The sequence below is a fragment of the Anguilla anguilla genome, chromosome 14, assembly GCF_013347855.1.
Source record: "Anguilla anguilla isolate fAngAng1 chromosome 14, fAngAng1.pri, whole genome shotgun sequence".
In the NCBI taxonomy this organism is placed as follows: Eukaryota; Metazoa; Chordata; class Actinopteri; order Anguilliformes; family Anguillidae; genus Anguilla; species Anguilla anguilla.
Genome location: NC_049214.1, coordinates 30536357 through 30557723, shown reverse-complemented (window position 1 = coordinate 30557723; position 21367 = coordinate 30536357). Strand labels below are relative to the sequence as shown.

The 21367-nt window shown below is 43.6% G+C and overlaps 2 protein-coding genes across 6 annotated transcripts in view; both read left to right on the top strand.

Annotated features, from left to right (window-relative positions):
* Positions 1-21367, top strand: part of LOC118212222 (GTPase-activating protein and VPS9 domain-containing protein 1-like) — a 64313-nt gene that overhangs the window by 6481 nt on the left and 36465 nt on the right. Inside the window, exon 1 of one of the 5 annotated variants that reach the window (XM_035389911.1) lies at positions 19284-19447. The exons of the other annotated variants lie outside the window; for them this stretch is intronic. The gene's annotated coding sequence lies outside the window, so the exon portion shown is untranslated. Of the gene's footprint in view, positions 1-19283; positions 19448-21367 lie in introns of those variants that run through there. 5 annotated transcript variants of the gene reach the window in all.
* On the top strand, positions 5000-13993 carry LOC118212224 (apical junction component 1 homolog). The gene is made up of 2 exons (XM_035389914.1): positions 5000-5433; positions 6681-13993. Exon 2 carries the CDS (start codon positions 6736-6738, stop codon positions 10237-10239), a length of 3504 nt encoding a protein of 1167 aa, XP_035245805.1. The 5' UTR covers positions 5000-5433; positions 6681-6735; the 3' UTR covers positions 10240-13993.

Genomic DNA, 21367 nt, shown 5'->3' with positions numbered 1-21367 from the left:
CGTTTGAAACATAACAGTTGACAATTGAATAGGCCCCAAGAAACCAATATGACCCTTCTTGTCCAGCCCTGATTTAGGGTGTTCTCAGTGTTAAGAGGCTTGGTCCAGCTTAAGTTGAGCCATGCCATCGAATGGAGGCTAGACCGGGGTTAAGTATGTATTTTAAAATGCGTGAACCCTCGAGACACCAGTAAAACCCATTCAGAGCTACAACTCTTCTCTTCTGTGACTGAAGAAAAAAAATCATGTCGTTTTGCAGGCAAACGATGTGTTTTATTTAAACACTCTCAGGAATATGCTATCAGAATACTGGCATCTAAAGAGTTAAGCCTTTTTCAGATATGTTTGACTTTGGCCCTCCTTGTGATGACTGTGATTTGGCAAGGAGCCCTTGTGTCACTGCTTTTGTGATTATCATTATTAATTTGCCAGAGCATCTTACAAGGTCGTCATGGTAATGTACATGTGGTGCTTGTCATGTAAGGGTTGTAAGAACAAGTACACACGTGCGGAATGGTGAGTAGCTCCACAGTTGCTGTGTTGCCACCAGGTACTCAACTCTGTGTGCCTAGAAAAAAGTTCTGCAGTTCCTACACGGTTCACCTGACATGGATGTGAATACCCTTAAATTACAGCTGAGAGTCACTGTTTTATCCGCATATTCATGCTTTCATTTCAAATCCGGTGTGCTGGAGTACAGAGCCAAAAAAAAACACATTTTTGTGGTCCACCATTTTGTTTGCTATTGCTAAGCTCACCAGCGTTGGTTCTTAACAATGTAGCAAGAAGTTATTTTTACTACATGCTCAGTGTTTTGGACATGTCTCTGATTGATTTATTCTGATTATTCAGCCTCATAATGGCCTGAAATGACATTGACATTTCTTTGGTCCTCATGTTGTGAGACAACAGTCCCAGACTCCGTATGCAAATGCCACACCTGGAACAATCTTTTGATCTTTTGTTAGCTTTCTTGTGCATGAAATGCAACAACTCACAGTTGACCACGAAACAGTTGAGCAACCTACTGTCCAATTACTTTTGGTCCCCTAATATGGTGAGATGACGGATAAAAAAAAGGCTGTAATTATTATATGCATCACCCAATATGCAGTAAATGTGCACACTCATCAGGGAATACATTTTATGAAGTGTAAGAGCTAGCGATGCATCCCGTCTGCTTTGTACGTTTCTACACTGCCAAGGACCGGCCTCGTAGCTCCGGGCTTCGAGGGCACTGTTTGTGGAGTTTCGGTACCGATACCCCGCTTACTTTCCCCAAGGAAGGAATTCCTCTGAAAAAAGTCAAAATGAATAGAATCAGTTCATAAGCAATTTATTCACCGCAGTACACGCTGATGAACAGAGCACAGCAAGAAAAGAAAATGAAAAACGGATAAAGAAAGAACGCAGATATTTGGGTCAATGGACTGTCATTAGCGCGTTCAGAATTCTTACGCACCAAAGCAAAGCCTTTTTGACATTGGACAGAGGCGCAAGCCCCTTTGGTGTCCTTGTAGCTTGTCTATATCCGTGTACCCTCTCTAGAACACGTGGCCTTTAGTCTTTAAGCCTTTAGTGGGGCCCTGTCTGCTTTGGCGGGACTTGGTTTCTACAATTCCTATTTATTTTCAAGGGCATTTGTGCTGGTATTTCATTAGAATGGAAGAGAGAGGCAACTTTGACTTATGGTCTATTCGCATTCCTAAAGAATGCGCAGAGTGAAAATTTGATTCATAAATTGGGATTATCCTTACCTTCCACATGCAGTTCTTATATATTTACTCCTGTCCATATTATTGCATTGCTGTTGCTCTTTTTTTGAAAGACATGTATTTTTGCTTCAATCTCTTGTCTGCACACTTAGGATCATTTGACCATGTTCAACTCTGAAGTCCTCCACATGACTTACTCCCTTCTGCGTGATCGCTCGGTTTGGTTTCTGTTGCGTCTCTTCCCAATGGGTGGCACTACATTATGTGGTTCATGAGCAAACCCACAGACCCCCTGGAGAGTTGCTCGCACCAGTCAGGGTTAGCATAAATGATTTTTTGGTATGTGAACTTGGGGAAGCTGTGTAACGCTAATATAGTAGCGCATGGGAGGAGGTGTGTGGTTAATTACGTGTGGCGGTGAAGCTGGTTCGCACCTCGCTGTTTTATTTTCTCACGGTTTCTGTCGCAAACCGTGCTGTTCTCATTAGCATATTTATAGAGGCTGAAAAAAAAATTCTCCTTCACCACATCCTTTTCAGTGAAACATGTGATCTGGTTTGTTCAGAGTGCTTCATTTTCTGTTCAGTTGTTTTGATTTTAGATTTCTAGTCCAAATTTGACCTTAGTATTTGACAAATTTAAAGGCAAGTTTTAGCTTTTCTTTCAAATCTCAGATTGGTGGTTTCAGCAATCAATTATTAATTCATTACCATACATTTTCTGAAATGTGCTTGTGAATAAAAAACAACACTTGAATAAAATTGCAATGGCAAAGTTAAGAGAAAAGCTTCATTACAATCAGACCAGTGTTTTGAAGTGCTATCGACACTTCAACCAAACAGAGCAATAATAACTCGCTGAAGGTTGTCCATGGAAACGGACGGGAATGAAACTGAGGTGAATTGCACGCAGGAGGATGCAGCCGCTAAGTGACCTCGTGCTCTTCGGAAAAGTGTACGTCACGGGTGGACAGGTGCCAGAGGGAAATGCCCGTTGGGTCGTGTTCAGAAACCCACCCCGGGGTGTACGGTGCAGAAGTGGAAAGTCCAGGGGCCAGAAAGTAAAAGTCCTGCCGTGTGTTTATTCCACCCGTTAACTCAGCCAGCTGATTTCACTAATTAGTTATACAACGTCGCTGTAGCACCGTGCTAATTAGCAATTCCAGCTAATCGGAACAAAATACTGTGGAGGACTTTTACTTTCTGAACCGGGAGTTTCCGCCACTGGTGTGGTGGCTGTGCGAGGACGAGGTGGCAGTTCTTTGACCTCCGCTGGACACAGGTGAAAGTGAAATGTAGTGTCTTCCCTGACCGTGAATGATTCAGGTCCAGCCTCCGCAATATCGAGCAGCAGCCAGCCAGGCCCCTTTCGGCAATAACAATGCCAAACCGAAAGCCGCGCTTTATGAATAGTGGAGGCATTTAGTGGAGTCGAAGAGCTTGGCCCGTCACAAGAAGGTCACGGGAACACTTTCCATCAAAGTAATGGCCAAGGCACCTCACCTGAATTGCTTCAGTGACTTAATGTCCAGGTTTGTAAACAGATGATGTGTTCACTGTGAGTTTTGTAAGTTGTCCCGAAGAACAAATGTCAGCTAATAACTTGTAAGTGACAGCAAGAGAGGATAACAACAGTTTTATTCTCTATTTCTTTGTCTCCGCTGTTTTTGGAATGCATTCGACGGTAGGAATTTGCCAACTGAGGGAGGAACTGTCTGCAAACTCCACTCTTTAACGTTAGTGTTAATCTCTGTCAGAGCTGCTGTCATCTCACTGACCTTGACATGCTTTAGCTTCTCTACTCTGTTAAGCCAGTGGCAAGGGGCTATGATTTTGACTGCATCAGATCTGAGTATGGTAGTACAACCAATGACTGTGCACGACCTTTGAGTCTTCCAGGTTGTGAACATATAGAGGCCTGTGTATCGACCTATATATTTTGTGTTTCCTTGTAGAAATTAAGCACTGGCAGCTTGCCTGAATGTGTATATGTAAATACTACTTTTTGAAAAATCACAGTCTTTTTTTTGCTGCTGATGTAACTCAGATGACGAGCAGAGGACGTCTTATGTGATGTTGACAAGTGTACTGTCGTGGAGTTGTTCCCGCAGTGCAGGGGAATAGCAGCGCAGTGTTTAGCCTCTTTAATTCTGTTTAATTCGCTGTCTGTGAAGAGGGGGCTCTTTGCAGTTTACAGCCAGCTGCTGAAGCCTCTACAAAGCACTGCTGCTGTAATCCCTTTCCTTCAAGCCAAGGACAAAACTGCCGCACAGAGCAGAGAGTCAGTGAAAGAGTAAAAAAACAGTTAATGACTATTTTTCCTCCATTCAAGTGTGTCTACCCACATCAGACTTTATCTTCCCTACTGGTGACTGGCTTCACAGAGACTGTTAATGCAATTGCTAAGTTGAAAATGTTTTTCTCAAAAAAAGGACATCAATGGGAGATGTAGTGTAGTGTAGTACAGTGTATGGTCATCTTATGCATCTAATAACCCACCTCAACCTCCCTCCTGACACATCAGTGAGTTTACACTCACAGGTCAGGAACCAGCATCCTAAAGGGCGTGTTAATTTATTAAGTATTAATTACGATTCATTGTTTCTAAAAAGGCCCTTGAATACAGTCTAATGCAACAGAGAACTACCTAAGAAGGATGGCATTAAATTGCATGTTTTGCTGCTTAGTGACAGGCTCTACTTGTCAAGTCATGTGACCTTGAGGTGTGATTAATTAGCATATCCCCGAGGGATGGCTAAGTTTCTCTTCCTTGTTTGGTTACATGGAGACAAGCCTGATGTGCAGATTCAACCACAGTGCAAATAAAGTATGTCTGACTCTAGAAAACTTGACTGCAGTGTTTTGGAAAAAAAAATAATGCTGATTGTATTCTGACTGCATCTCCCAGTGTTTGCTGCCAAGTGTAAACTGGCAGCATATGACTAAATGTGTGATAAACATTGTCACTGTGCACTTGAGAATGCCAATGCAGGTGTTGCAAGGGGTGCAATGTCAGCCTGAGGGATAACTTCACTACTGCAGAGAGAGAGAGGGAGAGAGAGAGAGAGAGAGAGAGAGAGAGAGAGGGGTGGGGTGGGAGAGAAAGATGGGAAAGAGGTAAAGAGATAAGAAATGGTGTAAGAGAAAGGGGGGTTTGCTATGCAGCAGTCTGCCCAGTCTCCAGAGAATGTATCTGTGAGAACAGCCGAACACACCCACAAACACGCATGCACACACCCACACACACACACACGCATGCACACACCCACACACACACACACACACACACACCCACACACCCACACACACGCACACGGCGTACATGCACACACAGGTACATGCGCACACACACACACACACATACACAGGCACACACATGCTTTTTCCTTCTGCCTGTATTTTCTCCACTTCAATTATTAGTATTATCTCCACTTCAAAAAAGAAACTGGTTAGCAAGTGACTGCGGGTAAAGTATGTATTTGGGGTTTGTTCGTACTTTCCTACATTGAAAAATGATTCCTGTCTACTGTGTTACGTTCTTGACCATGACAGTTATGTCGGCAGCATGCCATGTAAACTTCGGAACCTAGCAAACCAAACCTCACAGAGGGTGATTCAACTGTTATGGTTTGAAAACTGCAATAACTAAGTTCACACATTAAAATACTCAGTGGTCTGTACCGGATGACAAAAAGTTGCCTACATCCTTCAAAGACATGATGAGAAGTGTATTCATTCTTCATCCTGATACATTAAAAATGAAAATGGCCTGGTTTCAGTCACTTTGACTACCAATTTATAGCCTTTAAATGTTTCTCTACAAATGCAATTATATTTAAAAAATGCAACTTAGTGAGCTAATTTTGTTTAAAAAAAGAAATGAACTTTCTCATTTGTAATTTGATTCAAAATTATGGGCAAGTATTGATTGAATACTGGCAAAAGCAGGAACCTGTGCCATTGAGTAGCACAGCTGTAGGTTGTAAAACTTCAGATCCAATAGTGGCAAACATTTGTGATTAATTTCCAGGTGCATTTTTCCAGGTTGTGCTATATTACCTATTAATTAACAATGAGACATAGCGATGTGGGGGTGACTATGCATTTAGTCAAACCCTCAATAAGATGTGCAGTGTAAACTGGTGTAGTCTGCCTTTAACAGCATGTCCAGAATTTGTGGTGTAAAATGTGTTTTTCTTGCAGAGGTATTCTGTCATTTCCATTAAAGCCTGGCTTCAAATGTATTTAACTTTCCCTCTTGTGCCCGGCAGAAATTTATGGATACTCTGTAATTTAGTGTTTCCCTCCCTTACAACCCAGCCAGTGTGTGGGTGTATAGGTATGAGAGCTTTTATAAGCTGGTGTTCAAAGTCTGCCATTTTGTCTAGGTAACAGCTGGCAGTGCAATCCCTGCTCTGACTGCCACCTCCAAAATTATTTTCTGAAGAGAATCCAGATTTCAAGATGGAGTTTCTATTCTATTATTTTATGAAAAGTAATTCATTTAATCTAAACTGCAAGAACATCTTGCCACTGGATATTATTAAAATGAAACATGTTTTTGAAAAATCAGTTAGGCTACTCTTTCTATGAATGGCCCTTCATAAGAGCTGTATAGCTCCATCATAAGCTCGACATAGCATCTTCATAATCCCTATGAAGACATAAATTGCTTTTGTCAACAGCAGCAATTATGCATGTGGTATCTGTCAATTGGTATGTCATGGTAATATCACTTTCTGAATATGAGGTGACATAACTCAATAAGGGACATGAGCATTTATGAATATTAATGCAATGATTATGACATTGCTATGTACTGCTGATCAAGGAGTTAAATAGGTCATATGAACTATATGAAATCTACTGCATTAACAAAGGTCACCGTGTACTAACAAGTGATACTGTTTATAAATGTGGAAACAAGAATTAAGACACAAATGTTTTATTCTTTTGTCTCTTGCAGGGGCATCTTAACCTGAAAGCAATTTGATGGGGAAAACGAGAAGAGTCCCTTTAAGATGACACGCACCGACCCGCCTGATCTACTGGCATCAACTGCGTACCGAGATATAGAAGCCAGCCCTGCCTCCACGCGTTCTGCGCACTTGTGCCCTTCCGCAAAAAAATGTGATGGTCACTGGCTCCCCGGCACACTGGAGGATAACCAGGAGTGGATTAACAAAAGGCGCTGTCGTAGCTTTGACCTGGAGTCGCTCAGCGACTCGAGATATTGCACATCCCTGATGGAGTACACGTACCGGAGGGTCGAGAGGCATGCCGTTCACCCGGACCTGGCCTGGAATGCTCTGGCCCAGCAGGGCCAACAGCGGTTTTCTTCGCCTGACCTCATCAGTCACCGGCTGCCCGCTCAGTACATTGCCACCGTCAGCAACCACAACACCACCGTGGTCTCTGAGCCGGGTGGGCCCGAGCTCAAGCGACGGGCGCGGTCCAAAAGTGCACCGCGGGTGAAGACTGGCTTCAGTCGCGTGCCCTGTGAGGCGTCCCCGCCTGTCGCAAGGAGGGGGCGAGAGGTCAGCCGGGCCCCGCGGGACCCCCCCAGGAAGCCCGAGGGGTCTCCAAGGCGGGAACCCACCCACAACACCCCCCCAAGCCGGCCGCTCGTCAACGAAGTGCATCCCATCAAGCTGCAGCCTCAGAGAGGTGACACCAGTCGGTACTCACCCCTCTATGTTCCTGATTGCTTCGTTAAGGAGAGCCGGCCTGAAAGGCAGCATCAGCAGCAGCAGCAGCAGCCGGCCACCAGCCCCCATGTCCGGTGCCGGGTGGACATCAAGCCAGATGCAGCCGTCCTGCACCATGCTGGGAAGAAGCTTCCAATGACACCCCCCTATCCTGCAGAGGTTCCCTGGCAACGCTACCACATTGCTGGAGGCCACAGCCTGACTGTGCCTCGACACATCCCCGCCTCCAGGACGGCCACACCCACCTCTGATTCCTACAGCAGTGAATACCGTCTTGCTTACCCCTACTCCAGCAGCGCTCCCAGTGGCTATGTCCAGCCCCAGCCCGTGGAGATCCCCCTGCAGAGGATGCCCTCCCCACGGGAGTACTACGGGAGGGAGCGGAGGGCCTTCTCTAGCCCTAACGTGCTGACCAAATTCTTCTATGCTGATGACCCTGTGAGCTACCCCAGTCCAGGGCCAGGGCCACACCCAAGGACTTACTACCAGGAGGACCTTTACAGCAATCCCAGCCCAACCCTCACCCCAAAAATGCAGTACTTTCAGCAGAATCCCAGAGCTCGAGTGGTCCATACCTCCCCAAGTCGGTCATACTATGGTGATATGGAGCCGTACCCCATCCCTTACTCTTACCCATTGCAAGCCATGTATCCCAAATCTTACGCCACATCTGAGCCGGGACCATACATCATCCAAACGCCCCCTGCCAGGACCTACTACACGGAGGATCCCCGCACTTACCCTGTCCAAACCGTCCCACCCAAGATCTTCTATGTCCATGAGCGTTTTACCCCTCCACCCGAACACCACATGCCCTCCAGGGGATATCACACGGAGGGACGTGTTCGGCAGGCTCGGGTGTGCCAGCCACAGGCGGATGACTGGTATGGCTCAGAGGTGTCAGGCCATAGCACCCGCCACCCTTCTTCCCAGGCCTCACAGTACACCCCACCCAGGGTGCGGCAGGAGCCTGAGCTGACCCATTGGTATGCCAGCCCCTGCATGGAAAACCCCAAAGTGGGGACTGATGCCCCCCGGAGCTACTCCAAATCGTGGGACAATATCCTGGACACGCGGGTCGAAAGGGAGCAGCCAAGGGAGCGTCAGCAGCAGCAGCTACGGAGACAAAGCCACGATGATATCCTCTACCAGGGCAAGCAGACGTTGTCCCCCCCCAATGACGACAGGCGACAGCCCGTGGTGGTCAACCTCTCTAGCTCGCCTCGCCGCTATGCGGCCCTGTCCCTGTCAGACAACTCCCTCATTGACAGAAGTCCCACGGAGGGTGGTGGGAGGCTCGGTGGAGGCCCCGGGAAGCCCTGGTTTGTGACACCAGAGATCACTATCACAGACAACGACATCCACCAGGGTGGCAAACCCGACAGGAAGCATGCTGAGGAGGAGGTACGTCCTCGTTCCCCAAGCTGGGATGCCCTGGACTCTGAAGCTGGGCCATCTGCAAAGGTATCATACCCAGAGACCGTCTCCTGTTCCGCAGTAGACCCCACCACCGCCAAAGAGAAGACCCATGACAGCTCCTCCCTGCAGCAGAGTCTGGAGCAGCTCGATGAGCTGCTGGCTGACCTTGTCATCGACTACAAGCCCCCAGCCAGCAGAAGGCCCAGCGAGGACCTTCTGGGGCAGCTTAAGAAACTGATTGGTGAGGATGAGGTAAAGACAACAAGAACACCATTGCCAAAAAAGGGTCGGTCCAGAGAATTTGACTCCCCGGGCCCTTTGAAGAAGCAGCCCCAGCCGGCTTTCACAAAAATGATCCCTGGTGGCCCACCAGGAGACCTGGACAGTGGCTGCGACGGGCTTCAGCAGAGGAGCGCGGAGGAGTGCTCACCGGATGAGAGCACAGATGAGGATGACACCATGATGTGCTCCAACAGCAAGTGCCAGCGTACCGAAACCCTCTTCAATGCTTGCCTCTACTTTAAGTCCTGCCACAGCTGCTATACCTATTACTGCTCTCGCAACTGCCGACGGGAGGACTGGGACATCCACAAGGAGAGTTGCCTTTATGGCCGTGTGGGAAGCATCTGCCGCCATGTCATCAAGTTCTGCCGAGAGACTGCAGAGGTCCACAAGGCCTTCTCCCGCATTGCCAAAGTCGGCTACCTTTCCCGGGGCAGGGGGGTCCTCTTCCTGGGTTTCCCCAGCCAAGGTTCGTCTGGAAACTTCCTCCGGTATGGCTTGGAGAGCCTGCTCATGTCCCCTACTTACCTATCCCTACGTGAGCTGGACAGCTTCAAGGACAATCTGGGAGAGTACTGCAGGGAGCTCCAGGCAGCTGGGGATGAGTACGACCCAAGCGAATGCTTCCTCCTGAACGTGTCCATTGCCGTGGGCGATCAAGTGCCTGACAGGCCCTCACCAAGGGTCCAAGCCCCAACCGTCAGGAAATATGCCAAGGTGTCATTGGCCTCCTACAGCCCCGAGCGGAAGGCTGCAGTGGCAGCCGCTGCAGCCGCGCGGAAGGACGGTGACATGGAGACGCTGATCCTCACTCCACCCCCTGGAATGGCCGACATTGATCTGGAAGGTGAGGCAGGGCGGAAGGCCCGTGAAATCTGCTTCATCAACATCCAGAGGGAGCTGAGGACCCGGGGGGTCTTCCTACGTCACGAATACCCCCAGGTCTACCGCCAGCTGTGTGACTTTGTGGAGACCAATGAAAGGTTCACACCAACCACTATCTACCCCATTGACAAGAGGACTGGAAAGCAGTTCATGTGCATGATCATGGCTGCATCTGAGCCCAGGACACTCGACTGGGTGGCAACCCCAAATCTCCTTGATGACATCATATAGTATGCAGAGTATGACAGAGTATTGTTCATGAATTTCATTTCACAGCTCATTGTCATGTAGTACAGACAGAGACCTTTGGAGCATGTTCAAGACTTGACCCAGTGCCAGATACTCTCTGGGCTGTAGGTAAACAGTGAGTCTAAACAGACTGAATGGCCTGTTCACATCATTACCTACTCTTATGTTCTTATAATCACATGCACTGTTGATGTACTGTATGTACAGTGTATGTATATACCATATCTATATATCAAGTCTGTGTATGTATGCAGATACAAATCATTTTTACTACAGAAAAAGAGATATGTAGTCACATCTGGGTGACTGGTATTGTTTGCATCAGGAAAATAATACAGTGCACTGGAATTGAAAAGCACAGTGCAGTATTTGCTGTGATCATCTTGGTTTTATACTGTTCTGTGTCTGATTTATGGCCAACACTGATATTGCAGATACATCCCTAACCCAATTTTCTGCATGTCCATCAGTCTCGCCTTCATCTGTCAAGTGTGGTTTATTGATATAGTCTGTACTCAGGACAGTAAAACATTTTGAGTTCTTAGTCGCTCTGCATGGTAGCAACACTGACAGCAAAGTTTTAAAATAAGTAGTGCAGAGACAGCTGGCCATTTCCCTGTGGGTGATTTGGGGGGTGAAATCCTGTATTGCCATTATATTTGCATAAAAATGCTATGGTCACTGTCTGAAGGGGCATTACATTTTGAGGTTTGGCATCTTTTCTTCCCTGGTTCTGTTACACAAGTAGGGCTTCCGGTCTCTACCAGAGACAGTTCTGCATTGATTGTGTTTCAAACCTGGCATAAAATGTGGTTCTTGCTGTTGTATAGAACTCTGTACATGCTTAGTCAAAGGTCAGGTTAACTGAGGTTTATTTTGTAGAATTGTTCTGTGTTATTTCTCCAGCTCAGCGGGCCAGTACACATGACTTGAGTTGGCTTGACATAAATGTTTTCCAGGCAGTTAAATGTATGGAATTTCATGTCACTTTTACCATTTAAAAATTCTGTATTACAACCACACACGCACACATATCCAGCCTCTAATTCAGCCTCTTATGCATATATGTTAATACAGTTTTACAGAACCATGTAACATGTACATATTTTTAATTCACTGACCTTTATTTCCAGTCTAATGGGGAAACATTAGACTGGAATGTTGCATGTAGCATTTTGTGTCATGTCATGGAAAAAACATTTCATATGATGATACATTTCCACAAGGGGAGAATATTTTGTATTGTGAAACATATTTAGTTTGCTAATTACCCATTAAATGTAAAGGTAGCACTACCAAAGTATCTTTTTGCTTTGGATAAGAGACAAAAACAAATGTTAAAGCATCTTAGCGGTGTTCTGACTTAAGTCTTATGTACTTGTAAATCAGTTAGATGATTTCATGAAATCTCAAAATGAAAACATATAATGTCAGTCCATGAAGTTGAACTGAGATGGTGTTCTATATGGATTCTATATCCTGGCGGTCTTGCAAAATGATGCAGTTATAGACTGTGATAAAGTAAGCAGAAAGAAAGCTATGCTGCACTAATCTTCCTAAAATGAATTTACTGTAATGCTGCCAAGGCTGATGTACTGTACTGTATCCTCCATTGTTTCTCTTAGCCAGAGGTTCCCAACCCTGGTAGTGCAACACGCCAGTGTGTGCTTCTTTTTGGGCCAGCCATTATTACAGTTTGTTTGGTATAACTGGATGTTAATTGTTTTTCATAAAACACTTTGAATGTATAATTAGGGATTATTTACCTCACCAAGAGATATTTCTGTGATATTAATATCATTAATATTCTATAGTCATTTGAAGACTTCATGAGATCAGTTCTCAGGCAAGTTATGCTTTAATTTCTTGTAATATACTGGGGCAAATTATTCCTTTTGAAAGATGTCTTGAATTTTCTGGCAAAGCCAGGGTTGGGAGCTCCTGCACTTGCCAATTGTGGGATTCAAGTGGGTTTCGAGTGCTCACTTGAATTTACTTTTAAAGTGCTCTACTGGGTGAAATGAAAGATTTGTGGTTTGAGTGATAAGACCTAAAGACTTGAAGTGCTATTTAAAAGGCATTACCTACATTACCATGTTACACAGATTATATGGCTTGTACTGTAGCAACTGTAATATGTGTGATATTAGATGACAATTCTCACCTGAAGCCATTTGAGATATAAGACACATCCTGAAACTTAAAAGGAACCTGAAATCATCACTTATATAATTCCAGAGAAGATAATATACTTATTATTAATACATCAGGAAACATTCTGGCAACATAGCTGTAATATCCTTGAGTGCTTTCTTTGGGGACAAAAGTACGGTATATTTGTATAGCACAAGCCTGTTATGGTTATAAAAACAGTCCCCAAACTATACAAAACAACAATGAAGATGTGCTTAGAAAGGGTTTGAATAATTGATCAGAAGTGATACATGTTAATTATTAATTTGCTTTAAACCATTTAAATTAATCATTATGTGCTTGTTCAGATGTCTTAACCTTCTAGATTCAACCCTGATGGATTTTCTAAATGCCAAAAGCGAGCAGAAATCGGCAAAGGTGCTCTTCGGAAATTGGCGAGAACTGCAAAACTGTAAAAAAAAGAAAAGGATTATCACGCACTGCTGGGAAGGTGCTCACTGGGAGTGATAATGATCCCAGAATGCTGTGTGCTGTACGTGATGCGCACCGTGTGATTTAATGTGTTGAACCGAACTATGATTTCAGCGTGCACGTGCCAAACTATACCAAGAGACATGGCAGAATGCATTTCTACTCTAGAAAAGTAGACTCTCTGGAAAAGTATGTAAGTGTGCAGTGTATGTGTTAGAAAAAGTATTTACTACAAAGACTTAATAAATATTACAAATGACAGGGTGAATCCCCAAAAATAGCAGAAAAAGTCGTCAGACCAATGTGTTACAAATTCTTAGAAAGGTCAGGTCACTTTGATCTGCGATCTGAAGACACACACTAATCTGGGCATAATATGTCATCCCATCAGTGCTACAAGAGATCAGCTGTTTAACCAAAAAGGGAAACAAATCTTTATTTTCTGAGCATAATCAGCAGTCAGAGAGTGAGTAGCTTAAATATGAACTTATTTATGTTTATGTTTCCAGACCTATGTGATAAATGAAACTCAATGGAAGAACTGTACAACCTAGCTGGAGTTTAAAAATGTGGCATTCTGATTTAAAGTTCCCCATGGAACGAAGCAAAAAGTGTTCCCAAACACAGCTGTATGAATATATCTACAGATGTGGAAAAGAAAGCCAGCTTGGCCCTTAAAGCACATGCTACAGATATTATGTCAAGACAGACTTGTACAGATGCAATGAGGGCAACGATCTCATTGGCTGCATGTTACTTTGTATCACGATGATGATTATTTTATTGAATATAAAAAATTGCTTGACAACTTAATATTTTTGAAAAACAGAAAAAAATTATAATATTTTGTTTCAGAAAATACATATATATTATATTCTATTTATTGCATTTAAAAAAATTGCCTACTGTAGCAAAGGGAATCAGGATTTTTTTCTGATGGCTGAGTTGCAGTTTCCATATGAAATCAGGGGGGTTGTGAAGAAAAACACTGTTAATTTACAAAATTTTGCTGTTCTCTGATTCTTTTATTTTCATGATTTTTGTCCCTCCCTATGTATGAGTGTGTTGTTTATACATCATGTGTTTAATAAATGAAGTGGGGAGAGTGAGAAAGGGACACACCGAAGTCTGGGTCAGTTTGTGGTGTGAATTCTCATCTGCATTCAGCTGAACACTGAGAGTGTTTTGAGATTAGTGTGTTTCAGACAAAGGGGTCCTTTCGAGATGCTTTTCGGCAACAGCAGGGGTTGGGCAGTAAGTGTATGTGTGTTTGTGTGAGAGTGAGAAGGCTGTGTGTGTATGTGTTTGTGTGTGTGCAGTTCAATTACACATACTTCGCATACAGCATACTTCTGCTGTTTCCTCATAGGGTCTGGACATCCTGAAGTCATTTCTATTTAAAAAATGTGAGTTACACTCAAATATTTGAATCTACACCCTTCTGGTTACAAGTCCACTACCATCATCAATCTGTATAAATATTTTTGAAGTGGCTTGAGTCTGCAGTGTAGGGAATATTCTTCCCCAGCTGCACCCCCCACGCCCCCCAACTTCCCCCACAACCTCCCCCCCTTCCCCCCCACCCTCCCTTCCACCGACGTTTGAAATGCATAGGCGCAGTGGACCCTGTGATCATTATGCATGCTTCTCCAGTCTTCACTGTAACAGTGCTCAAGGGAAAACCTGTCCACCCTGGGGGTCCCCAAAATATAGGTCATGTCCATCAGCAGGGAGTCGGGGGGGGAGGGGCGATGGGACCAAGCCAGTCTCCAAAAAGGATTTTCTCCACAGCGAAAGAGGATTGGGAGTGTGAAAACCTTGATTTCCACTTGAGTGGGGAGAACAGCCTTGATCTAACGAGGGTACTATTAATAGACTAAAAACACAGGCACCACGCTTCACCGAGCAAATAAAAATACTCAAAGATGGAGCAGAGAAATTGCTATGACGATGCGCACTGAGGCGGTCTCCTTCCGGCACCGGGGTTAAGGGCCCCTCAGCAGGGCTGGTAATCAGTCCGCCATCTTTAGCGGGCCGTGGCGGCTCAATGTGGGAGACGGCGAGGGAGAAGGAGGAGGGGAGGGTGATGAACAACAGCTAGATTTGCGCTACGGGGCAGTGAGCAGAGTGAAAGGGAGAGAGAAGCGTAGAAGAAAAGTAAAGAGGATGGGAGAGACGCAGGGAGGAAAGGTCACGGAGGAGGAGAGCGGGGAGGAAGTACAAAATGGGAGAAAGAAAGACGTAGAACAAATAGAGGTTGAGAGATACAGAGAGTAGGAGGCCAATCTGTTTGCATGTGGTCTGTATGTGATGCGCTCCAATGTGATGTAATGCATTATAGTGCTATTCAGGTAGTGACCTGGTGGCCAGGGGGCGGTCACTATGTATCTGAATGGTGATAAATCACGTGTGACATAATAGAAAAAAAAAGAAAAAAAAAATATTATTATTAATAATGATAATAATAATAATAATAATAATAATTTAAAAAAAAAAAAAAATAATAATAATCATCATCATCATCATCATCATCATCATCATCATCATCATCATCATATCTACAGTATGCCATTGGCAACCCTGCTTCTGATTGACACTTGAAACGCCACAGGGGTCAAACTGATTGTTGTGACTATTTAAGGTAGTGTGGAATCTTGGCAGTTCCAGTGTTAAAGATAAAGAAAGAATTTACCCACACACTGTTTACAGTGATCCCAGCAATTTATAAACAAACATGGTCTGCTGTAGGTTGACTCTGATTGGTGGGTCTAATGGGCCATGGCAGCTATCCTGTGTGTCTGGTTAATAATTCATGTTCTGGAGTCTCAGTGACAGCCTGGTGAAAAACAATGATGCAATCCCAAAGCCAGTGGAAATTAATTAATTAATTCATTCATTCATTCATTCATTCATTCATTCATTCATTCATTCATTTCCTATTCCAAGTCATTTTTGCCTTCATTAAGAAGAGAATAAATAAACATTACAATATCCAAAAACATACATTTTAATGTAGCCATATTTGAATGAGATCAACAAGACAACAATGGATTACCATTTAAAATGGGCATTTCTCTATTTTAATACAAGATACAGCAGACATGGACAGCACGGTGATGCAGTGGGTAGCACTGTCGCCTCACAGCAAGAAGGTCATGGATTCGAATCTCGACTTGGGGCCTTTCTGTGTGGAGTTTGCATGTTCTCCCCATGTCCACATGGGTTTCCTCTGGGTACTCCGGTTTCCTCCCACAGTCCAAAGACATGCAAGTAGGCCGATTGGAGACCCTAAATTGCCCATAGGTATGAGTGTGTGAGTGAATGGTGTGTGTGCCCTGCGATAGATTGCCGGCCTGTCCAGGGTGTATTCCTGCCTCTCGCCCAATGCACGCTGGGATAGGCTCCAGCACCCACTGCAACCCTGCTCAGGATAAGCGGGTAGAGATAATGGATGGATACAGCAGACATACAGCTTACAAGGCATAATCGGAAGAACAGTCATCCAGGGTAGACGGTATTCAGTGGAAATTTAATTGCATTATTTTTTATTTTAATGCAAAATGTTGAAATACTTGAAATACTGATTCAGATAACATTAAGAGAAGGAAGAGCAAAGGTTAAACACAGTTATTTGTTTTTCTAAACCTGCGTTGTGTGTTCAAAAGCATTTATTTGCTGTTAGCGTGCTGCAGTATTGAAACTGAGGGAACTTCCATAAAATAAGCCGACAGTATAATATGTGAAAGGAAAGCTATGTGTTCACCAAGCAGACAGAAAATATTCCTTTACTTCACACTACATTTGTCCTTCTGGAAGATGATAGGATTCTACAGTCAGACAGTGTTAAATGACAAACCAAAGTAGTTCATCTTAAGGTCTGATGTTCTGGGAGAGCCGCATTTTAACATTTCTACATTCTGTACAGCAGGTGGCAACAAACCGTATATAACTCTTACAGAATGGCAAACAAATTACACAGCATGAATTTGTACAAATACACTGAGCACACACTCCAATTCTTTCCCAACGCTTGAGAGAGAGACTCTTTAAGACTTGGGGTCTTAAAACCTACCCCCAAAAAACCTTTACAGACTGTCATGTCATCACTAATTGGTGTGAATGTCCAAACTTATCACTCACTAACAAATTATAATAATGAAATAGTCCAAAAATTATCATTTTCAAAATGGCTACTAAGATTGTCTAGTATTTTCAACAAAGAAACACAATTTTGTTGGTTTGAATATATCTGTGGTGTTTGCAGTTTAACGTGAGACTTATACTGCTCGCTACATTATTGAACAAACATCGCCACCTTGTGGATCTATTGCTTTTGACCAGGCTGAATAATACTGTAAATTGAGCTGAAAGTCAAAATCAGAGACGCATCCCAATCACAGAACTGCCAATACTCGAAAAATGTATCTTCCTTTCCTCCACTACCATCTCCTCGCCTCCTCCCGGTGAAGGATGTATCGATGTATGCTACCCGCAGAAGTCTTCTCACATTACTGCGTGACATCATTGTGCTCACGCCCACACAGTTTGAAAGAATCATCCCGCAGAAACTGACATCAAAACTTTAGAAAGCAGAGACAGCGGAGAACTGGAATCGTGGATGTGGAAGGTTCTTTGGAAGGCAAGAGTTCAAGGAGAGGAAAAAACCATGATGATTCAGGGCATGGTGAGACCCTGTCATATTTTGCGCTTCAGGGTGATATGAGGGTCAGCATGAAGGACAAGTTCAAGCACGTCTCAGTCGGTAAGGTGCAGCTAGTTATTGGTCATGGAATGAACACAAGTTAGAAGCAGCTAGACCAGTGTTGTGACTAATTTCATTATGTTTGATAGTGGAAGTTAGGTTTGAAGGAGGAAATCATCATCATTTAACCTATTTAACCTATGAAATCCCAAATTGTTCCAAAGTGTGAGATATTCAGATTACATGCATTAGCCAGTAAGATGTGAGCAGATGGATATCACACTGAGACACTAGGTTTCATTCACGACCATTACCTCCATACATTGAATATTATGAAGGATTGGCAGCTAAATAGTTTTGAAACTTTGAAATTATATGCTTTTCGTAGAAATTATGGCAGAAAGTGCGACACCCCCATCCATTTCCACATATATTTGCTCATTGTTGAATATCTTTACAATGCCATATTTTAACATGGGTAATCCCAGTGGTGATTAAACCTCTAACTTGCAACAGTGTTTGACCTGCTCTACTCATTGAGGCATAGTTCTGCCTGAGCTTCACCAAGATCCTAAATACCTGGTCATCAAATGCCGTGCTGTGCACTTTCCAGCCTCTATAGTAAACAGTGGCTTCCTTGAATGCGTGCGTGTATGCAAACAGACCCGTCAAAAAAATCCTTGTCAGGCAGCCACGTCTCCACAAACATTGTGGCATCAGAAAGGTTAACAACTGAAAATGTCTCCCTTTCTATACCTACACCCTCCACTAAGTTGTTAGTGGGCCAGTAGAGAACGGTCTTACTCCTGGACCAAACAGAAATTCAATGCCCCAGCACAGTGATGGGGGTGCTCTACTGTAGAAGGTGTTGTCTTATTCCGGAGACTTTAAACCAAGAGCTGGGCTCTCTGCGGTAATTAAAGGAACCTTACAACTTTTTTTTTTTACTAACGAGTAGGAGTGTTAACACCAGTGTTTCAGTCAAAATTCCACTGAACTGGTTCTCTACTGGCCTCCAAATCATGTCTCAGGTCCGACTGGTTACACAATTACTTGCATTCTCTACCTACTTTGATTCCCGAAGTCATCACTGCTAGGAGTAATGGTGATTATAGTGACTATACCTGATTAAATGAAGAGTTGGCCTATGATTAAGTAATGGTTAAATTAAAAATGCTGTCTTTAATTTATTTTTTTAATTAATTTATTTATATGCAAAATAATTATTGAAATAACAAGCAGACAGTAGCCTGTATCCATCTGCACTAAATTCAATTTCTTGGAACCCCATTGGCCTATATCTTACGATATGCAGCAATTATGATTCTGAAGCAAGTGTACACTAGGTTTACACACCTCTCCTACATTCTCAGCAGCTTCAGTTAGAGTGGGTAATCAAAAGAGTTTTCTTATGAAATGAATGAATGAATGAATGTTTTGGTCTTTTGTTCGAACAACATTACTTTTGAGAGGAGTGGTAAAAAATGTATAGTTAGTGTAGTTTATGACAGTTCACGAATTTACGCAGGGAACGCCGACAAATACTGTCAGTATTGTGCGAGCGGTCCTTAAAAAAAGGATATTTTACAAAATAGCGCCCCAAAATAGCCTGCTAAAAACTACAATTCCCATGTCACCCAATGAACATTTTTACCTCAGTGCGCGTGCGGTAGGAGCGTGTCTTTTCCTTAATGACAGCTAGCGCCTGAACTGAGCGAGGTTTGTAATAGGGGGTAGCTAGCTAGTTAGCAAGCTGCCTGTTCAACATTGTTTGGAAAAGGGAAACTCCGACTACAGCTATTAATTACTCAGTATAAAACAGCCACACATCTTTATCACTGGAAACGCTTCACACTTCTTCATGTAAGTACCCAAGGAGCTAACGTTTGTTAGCTGGATAGCTAGCTAATCGTTTGATAGTACACCTTGCATTTTCAGCTGTGTGCTTGTAATACTAAACATCCACTCGCAGCCTACTTAATTTCATCATTGTCAGGCATGTTGATTTAGGCCTAAAAACATTTACTGGTGTAATGTGAGAGGTTCACTGTGAGAATTACAGAAATGCCATTCACAATAGGAAAATTTTTAGTTTTGACTCGAGTGTTGACAGGATTATTATTTGCCATTTTATAGGTCGGGAGCTGCAAAGCTAGTATTAGGTACTCTACAGTGCGACAACCGTTTGGCTTTCATGTTGCGACTGTGTTGAACCCAAATGAACTTGTTGTTTGTCGGCTACCCAGAGAACTGCTTATACACCGGTTTTGTGTATAGCCGATCTGCCTTCCAGTTGTAGGTTGCAAGTCGTTATCGCTAGCTTGCTGTCTAGCTAATCTTCATTAGCAGGTTCTGTAATTTTATTAAAACACCAACATGTGATTGTCAGCTATCGTTGTCTTATTTATTGCCCGCAGAAATCATTCCTCATTCGTGTAGTTTTGGAGTCTATAGTAAACATTAGTTACGGAGTTACACAATTATTGTTACTGTAGCAACGAAAATAGGCTATGTTTGCCGAACTTGCTGTGCTCCTGCAGCGTTTTCACTATATGGAGTTTGTGGTTCTCTTGCAAACTGGCGTCTCCCCCGCGTTTTCACACGAAGGTTGCAAAACAAGCTAAGCAAGCTCTTTTCGCAGTTGCCCTCCTGATTCATGACATAATATGAATCAATTTAGAGCGGGCTTTGAAGACACTGAATACACTGATACCGGTGTGCAAGCACTGTAGCTATTTTTGCTGACTACTTGGCTTCGTTTGTCCAAACTTGCCCAGCCACCAGGATTCGTTTAGACAGGGCTTTTTGACCATTTACGAATGTCGACTTACGGGTGTTAATGAAGACATTGCTAGTTCTGTTAGCTGTGTTTGTCATTGGACAGGTTTGCTTTGACCTTTCATATATTGCCTTTGCAGCAGTGGGTATTTGGTAACGAACACCTTACCCATTGTAAGACAAAAATACTTTAGTTTTCCGTAAATTGCTTAAAATATTTCATTTGTGCATTTGTCAAAATTATGAGCTGGAGAAAGACGTTTAATTTCTTTTGAACAGAAATTTCTCTTTCGGTGAACCACACCCACAGTAGGCTATGGAAACGTGTGAGAATATGAACGGTTTCGTTGTACTGATCTAACTTGGGGGGCTGTTTTCTCGTACCGTCTTTACAAGTTTGCCCCCTGAATGCACTTGTGTTGGTGTAAATACTGAACTGTAGACTGTCACCCCTCGCCTACTCTTCCTGAATGTGACGCTACACACAATAATGATCATCTCACAAGTTTGAGCGCAAAATGGCACACACAGACACACGCACAATTTTGCAGTAGCTTCCGAATTCAAAAAGGGAAATACAGGTGGTGAAAAAAACAGGTGAATTCCAGGCTAGATTGTGTTACGTCACACTCGTGTCAAAGAGAACATTGGTTTCTGACTGTATGTCAGTCAGTTCAGGAGATCCAGTAGGTAATAACTGTGTACCTCTCTGTCTCTCTCTCTCTCTGTTTCTGTTTCTCTCTCTCTCTGTCTCTCTCTCTCTGTCTTAGTCTCTCTCTCTCCCTCTCTCCCTGTCTCTCTCAGGATGTGAGAGGGGCAGCTGTAGTCTGGCTCCTTTACCCCAGTAGCCCCTCTCTAAAGCCTGTCATATTCCATCAGTTTCCTGCAGTCTTCCTTTTGGCAGCTGTGTGCTATAATGGGGAAATAAAGACATTACAGGACAGCACATGACATTCACTTACTTTGCAGTTGTCCTTAGCCAGGGGACTTGTGGTGCACATTTTA

What these genes read in the sequence shown, in the direction of transcription:
- LOC118212224 (XM_035389914.1), top strand. Translation starts at nt 6,736, where the DNA reads ATGACACGCACCGACCCGCCTGATCTACTGGCATCAACTGCGTACCGA.